We start from the raw sequence: 12,339 nt of genomic DNA on the forward strand, positions 1-12,339 counted from the left end.
ATATGGGGGCACAAATACCTGCCCACGGGTTCGAACTCCGAGAAAATGCGGCTTGTAGTGAACGATTAAAGGGGCCCTGAACCACTTTTTATAGAAGTGGGGAAAGGCATTTGAAGGAAAATCGGCTATTTCAGAAACACTTTGCCTCAGGAAGTACTTCAATGCGTTCAGCAGAAGCGGAGTTATTGGCAATCAAACAGGGCCTCCGCTGTGCTCTCCTTCCTTCTTCAATGCCTTGCGCTGCGAAAGCTACGGCGCAGTGGGGCGTGCCCACAACGCCGCGCCTTCTAAATGTCACCGTGGCGCGCAGTTCAAATTTCATTTTGGATGTTAACGTAGACGTCACGATTTCAGCGTTTCGTGCCTACGACGCACTCTAAACATAAGACAAACGAGCTTGCCCTCAGTGACCCGCAGTGCGCTTAGCCAGTGGACTCGTGGCGGCACCCCGCGGCGGCCACGGTAGCTACGCCATGTAGCCAACTGCAGCTTGATGTGAGCTATCAGCCAATAGCAGCCGTCTAAGGGAATGACGAAGTAAAGCGTCCAGAAGAGAGTAAGCACAGGGCCTTCTGTTGAAAAGGGAGAGTTTGAGAGAAGGGTGACTTCGCAATCCCCTTGCGAGCTCCACGCACCGCGTGCGACAGCAAAACTTGGCTGAGATGATCGCTGTAACGTATACTACCCGCGGGCTGTGTTACTTCACCAAGCCCGAGGGGTGATTCAGGGACCTTTAAAGATGTAGGATGAGCAGCATATCTCCGCCTGCCTCATTGCTGTACACATTAGCAATTTGGAATTAAGATTGTTTTTACACGTAACAACTGCTTTTGAATTATTTTCAAGCTACCGCGTGGGCACGACGTTATATGTATACTTCATTTTCCTTAGCTTTTATACCTCATTCCTATATTTTCAATTTGTCCATTATTCATGCATACTGCAGCACCATCACGAAACCATGCTACCGACTTCGGGATCGCCTTCACGCAAACACACGCACACGCACGCACACGCACGCACACGCACGCACACACGCATACAGACAGACAGACAGACAGACAGACAGACAGACAGACAGACAGACAGACAGACAGACAGACAGACAGACAGACAGACAGACAGACAGACAGACAGACAGACAGACAGACAGACAGACAGATCTCATTTGCACAGATCCCTGAAAGTGTAAGGTCCTACTTACCAGGCCGTCTTTCGGAAACTTGCCCAATTCATCGCTAATATCAACGGCTAAAAGGTAATGGGACCCAGGTCTTATCTTGAAGTGCCATTTGTTCACCACTGGAAAGACAAACATAACAAGAGACTGATCAAATGCGCTGTGCGCTCCAGAAAAGAAAAATCACGCATGTCACAAATCACACGGCTCTCTCTAATGTACCATGGCGTCATAACGCGGCCATCTCGTGGGTACCGATACCGAAACTTAAAGAGAAGTATTAGAGCAAATTATTATTGCTATAGCAATTTTATGGACACTTCAGGCGCATTTCTGCCGTTGGTGTCGCCGTGAGGTTCCGTATAAAGTCCAAGGGCGATCAAATCGTCGTCGCGCGCCGTGTGCTGTATGTGCCAGTGAAAGCGTGCGAGGGTGAGCTGGCGATCGCGGCTCACTCTCGCGCACGCAACGGACGAAAGCGGGGAGGAAGCGCGCCGCCTTCCGTCGCGCGACAGGCCTCGATGGGAAAGAGGGCGTGCCATTTCTACTCCGGGCGGCCCTGGTGGCCGCGCGCGCACGGCTGGGCCGCTGAATCTTGAAAGCCATCTGCGACGGGTACAGAGTCCGCGCTGCGCTTTGTTTGGCGACCTAGTTCGCGTTGACGCGAGCGGCTGCGCAAAGGTCAATTCGCTTGCTGCTGCCGCCGCGTTTCCTCACTGCAGCGTTTTGACAATGAGTTCACGCGGACATCGAGTAAGATGTGTTCATGTGCTCATGCGAACATGCGATCATGGGAAAGGCGATCGATTGCGAAAGCAATCGATCGCCTTTCGGCCGAAACTGCGGCTTTTCTAGGGCACTGTGACGCTTGCCAGTATATTTTCCTTAGGTTCAGAGGGTTTGACGTTCACTTAGCGCAAAACAAAACGAGTACACGATCACGTCGTGTCAGTACTGATTTTAGGCAAGGCTGTTAGACGCACTTGTAGGTTACCGAGTTCTTTATTCATGTTGCAAACCCTCCTTTGAGCGACTACGCCGTGCAGGGAATGACTTAGTGTTGAGCAAGTTGATAGGTATACATGTTACTAAAAGGTCGTTGCGTCAAGTAGAGAATAATTGAGCACAGGCCTTTCAAATTTCATAGTTAACCGTATAATATCATATTCACCTAACACAACTCAATTTGCAGACAATACGCCGTGATTGCTCAGTGGCTAGGGTGTTGGACTGCTGAGCACGAGGTCGCGGGATCGAATCCCGGCCATGGCGGCCGCATTTCGATGGGGGCGAAATGCGAAAACACCAGTGTACTTAGATTTAGGTGCACGTTAAAGAACCCCAGGTCGTCGAACTTTCCGAAGAAATTAGTTTTGGCATGTAAAGCCCCATATTTTTTTTATTTGCAGACATAAATGGCTTCTGCTCTGCATTGCTACCACTTTCCTCAGGCGTACCTTAGGCAATGCACTTCGCCCCAGTCTGTTCTTAACGCATGCTATTCGGCATAACTTCAGTTATAGATCCCAGTGTTCACATCTGGTTATTCGTAAATGACTGCGTCATATTTCGAAAGGTGGCGTGCGGTGAAAATCACACCCGTTCGAATAACTGTCTTGAAGATATTTATGAATGGTATTCAATATGGTAGATGAAACTGAATCTATAGAAAACTGTACTACTATGTGTCACCAACAAAAATTTTCTTTTCACTTCGCCTACAATATTAATGATACACCAATAACAGAAATCAGCGATTGCAAATATATCGGAATTGCCTTAAGCTGTATCCTATCCAGGTCTAAGCACGTTGATGAGATTCGCGCATCTTCAATACGCGCAAGTTGAAATCAACACCTCCCGAGCTCGAACTTCTGGTCTTCAAATTTTGCCGTTACAAGAACATAGATAGAAACTGGGATACATAGCGCAAGAATGACACAGGGACAAGCAGAAACACGGGACGAGCGCTAACCTTCAACAATTGCGCTATCGGTTGCGCTACCGCGCACAAGGATCCTTTTGTTACATGCACTCGCAGCGTGGTGTATAAGATTCCACTTTCGTGTGGGAAGTACTGCGTGGGCCAGACGGGCAGATGTTTAAACGTCCGTCTGGCGGAGCATAGTAATAAAGTGGAGAGCATCGGAACAGGTGGGCATCTGGCTGCCCGTTGCAGAAAATGTGACGCGAAAGCACCATGCATCCCTCTCTTAAAACAAACTTGTTGTTGTCTGTCGCCACAGGAATAAGATTGCGAGCGAAATTGTCGAAGCAGCTGAGATAGCCAGAGCACGTGACGATTGTGTTAGCACGCCATCTATTCTTTTATCAAAGAAAGAGCTTGAATTTTTGGACATGGTAGTCACATGACTGCTTTTTCTCTTTCCCTACAGTGTGTCTGTTGCAGTGGCGTCCCAGTGAGTATATATATGCTCACCAGCCGCAATAAATCAATTGTTCCGTGTTTCTGCTTGTCCCTGTATTCATACATACAATGTATGAATACAATTATAAACTTAATTAAATTAGCTACAGCCCCATAATTCAATACAAGTTTAACACTTCTGTCCCGTCCGTCAAAGCAGGCGGCACACAAAGCTTCGCTTACATCGATTCGCACAGTGCGTCGGATCCGCCAAATTTTTTCCTCGAGTGTGGCTGGAGCCTTATTTGTTTTGTGTTGTAACTGTATTTTGTATGTCCCACATACTAAAGAGCCAAGGAGCAGCCGGTGCCGAGTTTATGCGTCCGCATCTTATATCAGGTCGATAACAAAAAAAAAAAGACCTTGCCTTCAATGAAGAAAAGCTGTCCCACTCACCTTGTTTATCTCCCATGTTACGCTTCTTGTCAGCCTGTCCGCTTCCTTGTTGCGCATTGAGAAGCACCTACGAGGAGAAAATAAAAGAGAATAATTTATGGCGCGTAAACGACGGCAGCCAATACAATTTGTCATGTCTGTGCAAAACACAGAGAAATCAGACATGACCAGTGAACACGCTTTGAGTTCTCCTTGTCGAGTATCGTGCCGTAGTATCTTCGGCATTGAAGACTTCGAACACAGCCAATCAGAGCTACCTAATTATGGACGACGGCACTTCAGATCTGTGGTGTTGTCAGCCAGAAAGCCTGCCTAATGCTTGATGTTTAGAATACAATTTCGGCTTTTCTATAAATGATACACGCCCTTCGGGATACAGCTTCCTCCTCCGGCTCCCACTCCGTCTTCGTAGAACGAAAATCTCTTTTATTTATTAAGCACAAGTAATTTCCCCTATGTTGTCCTTGGTGTCAGTGTTTGTTGTCGTCTTATGATATGACTATTAAAAAATCGGGCCCCTTAGTTAACTCCCTTCTTCTCGTTTATTACAAAACGAAGGACTCGAATCGGGCAACATTGATGCCTTCAGGTAGCATCTGTGGCCCTGCCCTATTGACCGGTTTCCCTAACTGAAAAAGCTCACGTTCTCGTGACGCCTGCAGCAGAAAGGATGTTTCACATTCGCCGCCATTGTCTGTGAGCGGTGGCGCTGGCTAACACTCCCACGGTTCTACTAGGAAACATAAATACCCTCAATTGGTAGAGCATCGCACGCGAAATGTAAATGTTGTGGGATCGTTCCCCACCTGCGGCAAATTGTTTTTTCATCCACTTTCACTTCCATTGATTTATCGTTTCTTTATTTCATTTATTAAGTACAGGTAATTTCCCCTATGTTGTCCTTGGTGTCACTGTTTGTTGTCGTCTTATGAATGAGAGTGAGGCCTTCTCTGAGCGTTGCGCGGGAGCGGGAGGCTTTGTGCCGTCGTCGCCAAGCCGCGTCTCACCACCCCGCGGATATCGCCCGGTGAGCTGGTTCACTGGAGAGGGTCTGGAATGCAACAGGCCTCGCGCCGTCGAGATCAATGTAGCGACCGCGTTCGCGCCCTGTTCGTTTGTGCTTCGATGCCGCACATGTTCGCGGCATCTCTTTGCATATCTAGCACTTGCGCTTTCCCCGTGGCACAACAGGCGTCGCACCGTAAAACGATGCGTGTCTACCCAAGACTAATCACAGTCACGTCTAACCACCGACCTAGGCGCAGCCATCGTACCTGGCTTAACAATGATTGTATACCTAAGTATAATAATTACAGCTAAATCAAAGGTTAACCGAGGCTTGACCAGGCTAAACCAAGCGTTCGCTTTGACTATCCATGGTTAGCTGAGCTAAGCCGCGGCGAAATTCTTTTTTTTTTGGCAATAAAGTTTATGTGTGTTAAAATAAATGACGAAACTTACTTTTGGAACGTCCGACACACACACACACGCATATATATATATATATATATATATATATATATATATATATATATATATATATATATATATATATATAGTGGGGTTGCGTGACTCTCACTCGTCCCCTGATATCTTGTTTTCCCGCAAAGCGTGGCCTGGCGCCCACGGCGGTCGGAGTGGTTGAAGCGCAGTGCGAGAGATGGCGCGAGTGTTGCGCTGCTAACGCCGCCTCACGGCGGGGTTACTTGGGGGGTGCGGGAAAGATAAGGGTCTCTTGGGTCGCGGGCCGACGAGCGCTGCGGGCGTCCCGCGCGGCCGCCGATCCATGCTTCTGCGAGTCTCGCGTGGCCGCCTTCGAACGCGCCACCGTTCACGTGAACGTACGCGCGAACGACCAGGCGTTGCGATTCAGCATGGGGTGAACATATTCGCTCGCTATCCGGTCGCGGTGAGTCGGACTTCCTACATTTGTCGCGCACCCACCGGCATGTTTTGTGGATAGCAACTCGGCTAGCAGGCATTGATCTACGAAAGGTGCAATAAATGCCCTTGTGATTGTTTGCACTACTGTGTTGTCGTTCCTTTTACCCAAGAGCATGGGTGGGAGAACCCCACAATATATATATATATATATATTGACGGTAAAGAACCCAATAGTAAAACTCTTAATCCCGAAATTAACTCTTTAAAGGGCAGAGCTGTACTTACAAGACACGCTACGTTCAAAGTACAACCCATCGGCTTTTATACATAACTCATCGAATGTTCCAGCGTAATCACTGGTGCACGCGTATCTTCCAGAAAGCACTAAACAGTTCGCGTCGCGCATACACTCTGATTACGCAAGGTTCGGTGACAACGGATAGAACAATCGGTAAAGTTGGAGAAACTTCCGATGTTTAGCAATTATACCCGGTGAAAAGCGGTCAACCGAGAAAGATAAGCGAGTGCACGTGTCAATATATATATATATATATATATATATATATATATATATATATATATATATATATGTGTGTGTGTGTGTGTGTGTGTGTGTGTGTGTGTAGAAGCGCGGATATTATCTTATATTCCCTCATCTTTTAATATGTTCAATACTTAGAAGCATTTCTCTCGGAAACCATACTTAGTTCAAGGGAATTTTCCAATGTCTCAGTAATTTCTCTTGTCATATTCGAGTGCTAATTGCCATGTTATCTGTTGATAACGTAACCTTTTCTCAAGTCTCTAAATTTATTAAGGGCAGTTTTTCGCGTGCGTACCATGGCCGCGCACGTTTATATATCCTTCCGTTGCTCCACCGCGGATGCGCTTGAGAACCACGGCGCTGCAATTATGCTTGAGTAATTCTCCTTTTCCTATTCTTTTTCCTCCCTTATACTCGCTCTCTTGACTACTACGCACAGAAACAAATGAACAGCGCTCGCATTCGATCCCATAAATAAGAAATATATATATATATATATATATATATATATATATATATATATATATAGAGAGAGAGAGAGAGAGAGAGAGAGAGAGAAAATTATCAGTCATAGCACTCATAGTACAGCCCTCTGGGCCGTTCTCTTTTCGAAAGTAGTCATATTAGGGTTATTATAATTAGACAAACGTATTCGTCTAATAGTTATTAGATAGATATTAGATATATTAGATATTAGAGATAGTTATTCGGGCGAGCTTCCCACGCTACTCGTGCCGCGCCCGCCTCGCTCTCAGCTCTTCCCAGTCTCTAGAGCCGCTCGAGTTCCCTCTCATCGACGAGCGGCCAATTTTTCTAAGAAAGTACGCCTTTCAACTATATCCAAATCGACCATCGCGGACAAGATCAGTCTCTTTCCACGTGAGTACGAGGCTCTGGGCAGGAGCTATGTCACTTCAATGTAACCTGGGGCCTGATGGACCAACCGACTGAGCTCTCTCTCCGGGCAACATCCAAGGGTCACGAGTCAAATCCCCTGTTATCTTCCGTCTTTTTAATTTTGTTTTCTTTTCCTTTTTTTTCCTTTTTTGATCTTTTTTCTTCGAGTTTATCACTATATCAGGGAATTGCATAGCTTCGCCACGACTCTCCGCACGGGGACCCTTAAGAAAAAAAAATTCTTTTCTCCTCTGTTATTTATGGGCACTCATGTGCAGCTCATAAACTACCAGGTCTCTCCAGTTGAGTGCCATCTGTGCGGTTTAACCGACATCAGATTGGTCGACCTTGACTGATCGAAGAAGGCCCCACTGTAGGTTAAATGAGGCGTACAACTCCTGCGGGGCGAAGAGGTAGAGTATCCGCCTCGCGTGCAAGAGTACCGTGGTTCGAATCCCGGTGCCGCGCAATTTTCCACCGAAAAAAAAAAATCCGCGTGCTGATAAAATTGCATAAACAGGCCTGGAGTGCGGCCGGATCCCGGTGACCAGAACCGGTAACACACTCTCTCACCAGAGCAGGATTGGCCACCCTGGTGCAGTACTTGGCCATAACCTACTATATGAATACAAAAATCAAACCCCGGCCCTCAGTCCCCAGCAGCCGCGAAGCAACTGACCACGGCGGCGGTCAGACCTGCGACGCAACAGAGGGTGCTAAGAATTCCTGGCTCCGAACAGGCCGCCATTGGAATCTGAACCTGGCAACGTTTAACGTTATCTAGTGAGGCGAGTCTAGCAGTGTTATTGGAGGAATTAGAGGGTAGTAAATGGTATATAATAGGGCTCAGTAAAGTTAGGAGGTCAAAAGAAGTATATACAATACCAAAAAGCGGGCACGTCCTGTGCTACCGGGGCTTAGCGGAGAGACGAGAACTAGGAGCCGGATTCCTGGTTAATAAGGATATAGCTGGTAATATACAGGAATTCTATAGCATTAACGAGAGGGTGGCAGGTCTTGTTGTGAAACTTTGTAAGAGGTACAAATTGAAGGTCGTACAGGTCTAGGCCCCTACAACCAGTCATGATGACGAGGAAGTCGAAAGCTTCTATCAAGACGTGGAATCGGCGATGGGTAAAGTCAAAACAAAATAAATTATGCTGATGGGCGACTTCAATGCCAGGGTAGGCAAGAAACAGGCTAGAGACAAGTCAGTGGGAGAATATGGCATAGGCTCTAGGAATACCAGGGGGAGAGTTATTAGTAGAGTTTGCAGAACAGAATAATATGCGGATAATGAATACCTTCTTCTGCAAGCGGGATAGCCGAAAGTGGACGTGGAGGAGCCCGAATGGCGAGACTAGAAATGAAATAGACTTCATACTCTGCGCTAACCCTGGCATCATACAACATGTGGACGTGCTCGGCGAGGTGCGCTGCAGTGACCATGGGATGGTAAGAACTCGAATTAACCTCGACTTGAGGAGGGAACGGAAGAAACTGGTACATAAGAAGCCAATCAATGAGTTAGCGGTAAGAGGGAAACTAGAGGAATTTCGGATCAAGCTACAGAACAGGCATTCGGCATTAACTCAGGAAGAGGAACTTTGTGTTGAAGCAATGAACGACAATCTTATGGGCATCATTAAGGAGTGTGTAATAGAAGTCGGTGGTAACTCCGTTAGACAGGATACCAGTAAGCTATCGCAGGAGACGAAAGATCTGATCAAGGAACGCCAATGTATGAAAGCCTCTAAACCTACAGCTAGAATAGAACTGGTAGAAGTTTCCAAGTTAATCAACAAGCGTAAGACAGCTGACATAAGGAACTATATTATGGATAGAATTGAACATGCTCTCAGGAACGGAGGAAGCGTAAAAGCAGTAAAGAAGAAACTAGGAACAGACATGAATCAGATGTATGAGTTAAGAGACAAAGCCGGCAATATCAGCACTAATATGCATGAAATAGCTCAAGTGGCTGAGGAGTTCTGTAGAGATTTATACAGTACCAGTAGCACCCACGACGATAATGTGAGAGAGAATAGTCTAGACGAATTTGAAATCCCACAAGTAACGCCGGAAGAAGTAAAGAACGCCTTGGGAACTACGCAAAGGGGGCAGGCAGCTGGGGAGGATCAGGTAACAGCAGATTTGTTGAAGGATGTTGGGCACATTGTTCTAGAAAAACTGGCCACCCTGTATGCACAATGCCTCATGACCCCGAGCGTACCGGAATCTTGGAAGAACGCTAACATAATCCTAATTCATAAGAAAGGGGATGCCAAAGACTTGAAAAATTACAGACCGATCAGCTTACTGTCCGTTGCCTACAAAGTATTTACTAAGGTTATCGCAAATAGAATCAGGAACACCTTAGACTTCTGTCAACCAAAGGACCAGGCAGGCAGGTAAAGGCTACTCAACAATACACCATATTCACACTATCAATCAGGTGATAGAGAAATGTGCGGAATATAACCAACCCTTATACATAGCTTGCATTGATTGCGAAAAAGCGTTTGATTCGGTCGAAACCTCAGCAGTCATGGAGTCACTAGGGATTCAGGGTGTAGACGAGCCGTATGTAAATATACTGAACGATATCTATAGCGGCTCCACAGCCACCGTAGTCCTCCATAAGGAAAGCAACAAAATCCCAGTAAAGAAAGGCGCCAGGCACGGAGATACGATCTCTCCAATGCTATTCACAGCGTGCTTACAGGAGGTATTCAGAGACCTGGAGTGGGAAGAATCGGGGATAAGATTTAATGGAGAATACCTTAGTAACTTGCGATTCGCTGATGACATTGCCTTGCTTAGTAACTCAGGGGACCAATTTCAATGCATGCTCACTGACCTGGAGAGGCAAAGCAGAAGGGTGGGTCTAAAAATTAATCTACAGAAAATTGAAGTAATGTTTAACAGTCTCGGAAGAGAACAGCAGTTTACGATAGGTAGCGAGGCACTAGAAGTGGTAAGGTAATACATCTACTTAGGGCAGGTAGTGTCCACGGATCCGGATCAAGAGACTGAAATAATCAGCATTGACATTTGTTGGGCGTGTTGGTAAACTGAAAGCATATTTAGCGCCAGCAAACAAGGACGTAAGGGAGACGACACCACCAATGCACTAACTTCAACAACTTGATTTTCAGGAAATACACCTAAATAGCCCATGCACAGTGGCTCCACCTTATCCAAATCTTACCCATTCAAAAAATCCGTCTCCTTATCTAACAAGTCGACTGAAGGGGCACTAACACACGTGTCACTATTCCGCCAGATAGCCTGAACCTCAATATTCTCTCGCACGTTTTTATCTTTGTGCTTCGCAAGAACCAGGCAGGATATATACACCGGCACACAGCCGCATTCCTGACAGTGGTTTGACAGATGACCGTATTGCTTATTTTTCACAGTTTGGCAATAAGCCAAATAAGCAATACGGTCATCTGTCAACCCACTGTCAGGAATGCGGCTGTGCGCCGGTGTATGGATCCTGCCGGGTTCTTGCGAAGCACTAAGATAAAGACGTGCGAGAGATTATTATATATATATATATATATATATATATATATATATATATATATATATATATATATATATATATACATATATATACAGTGCAACTGATGGTGGTCTTCTCTTAATAACCGTCAGTTGCACTTGGCTCCCCGAAAGGGCAGGACGTATGTCGAGTGAGCTCGTGAACACCACTTTGCAATGGTATGCACTCAGTTTAAATGATGGATCCGGGACTTCAAATAGGTGCGACGTAATGCTAATGCATTTCTCTCGCATTCACCGTTAAATTGGCACTGTAGTTTCGCTGATACGAATGAGAAGCTCAAAGCTTCTGGTGAAACACTGACTCAGAACGTCGGCCGCATTGTGGCAGTATATACAGGAGTGGCTCGCCGCCGTGCCGAAAACAACGGTTGTCGAATGAGCTGGTGGAAAGATTCGCTCAGTCTCGGTAAAGAACACGGATATACTCTGCGCTCGAGGAAGCGTCACAAATTCAGTGCCCGAAGTTATGTAACCCAAAAGCATGCGAAACAACTGAACGTTAATTCTGTTTGAAAAGTACAAGCCGCTAACATCTCTGGACCTTGCGCGTCCATTTTCTGCGTATACGCTTACATTGAACGACAAAAAGCGGGACTGAATGCGTACGTATGTCACTTATTTACTTTTTTCCACCCCTGCTTTTCTTTTGTTTTTCCTTCCCATTCCTGTAATAGCCTTAGTAATGGGGCTAACACTAGTAATGAATGAATTAACTTTAGGCGAGAAAATCTCGAAATGGTTTCCGACTGTTTCCATAATTTTTCTTGAGTGCAGACGCCGTGCAGCAATGCAGTAAACGGGCATGTGTACGCTTTCGCAGTATGTTCTTTGTTTCTTAAAGAAAAAGTCGCAGTTTCGCCCGAAAGGCGAAGCACCGATTGCCATACCAAATTAGTTTATAGCTACACGCCGTACGGATAGTAGTTTTATCGGCCGTATGAATTTGTGAACACTCGCTTATTACCTAAATTAACTATGATAAAATGTGTAAGCGCGATTGAACGAGAAAGAAACAGACACACAGAGACGGCGCTGTCTCTGTGTGTCTGTTTCTTTCCACGTCGTCGTTCAGTCGCGCTTACACATTCTAACATCGATTCAAGCCAACTAGCCTGTCAACGTGTTCTGACCAAATTGACAAGAACGGTGTCACGAGCACACAGGTAAACATCAACGCATCTCGTTCGATGAGCACGGAAACTGGCTGTCAAAACGCTGGAGTGAGGAATCGCGGCAGCAGCAGCGAGCGAATTGACTTTCGTACATCTCTCGCTTCAACGCCAACTAAACGTCGAAAGCACAGTGCGTACTAAGCTACCGGCACTACACGCAGTCTGCAAACACCGCAGATCGTTTTGAAGATGAGGCCCGCACGGGCGCGAACTTTGGCCGTGTTCGAGGGTGAGGGTGAACTGGTTCGAGGGCGAGGGTAAACGC

At 46.3% G+C, this 12,339-nt stretch overlaps 1 protein-coding gene across 1 annotated transcript in view; it reads right to left on the reverse strand.

Moving 5' to 3' along the window:
- The window catches only part of LOC142584353 (uncharacterized), a 68,047-nt gene that overhangs the window by 34,906 nt on the left and 20,802 nt on the right, over nt 1-12,339 (reverse strand). Inside the window, exons 5-6 of the mRNA XM_075694507.1 lie at nt 4,005-4,071; nt 1,205-1,302 (exon numbers count right to left, since the gene is read on the reverse strand). Of these exons, the coding sequence (XP_075550622.1) occupies nt 1,205-1,302; nt 4,005-4,071 (165 nt within the window). The remainder of the gene's footprint in view (nt 1-1,204; nt 1,303-4,004; nt 4,072-12,339) is intronic.

The sequence above is a fragment of the Dermacentor variabilis genome, chromosome 6, assembly GCF_050947875.1.
Source record: "Dermacentor variabilis isolate Ectoservices chromosome 6, ASM5094787v1, whole genome shotgun sequence".
Taxonomy (NCBI): domain Eukaryota; kingdom Metazoa; phylum Arthropoda; class Arachnida; order Ixodida; family Ixodidae; genus Dermacentor; species Dermacentor variabilis.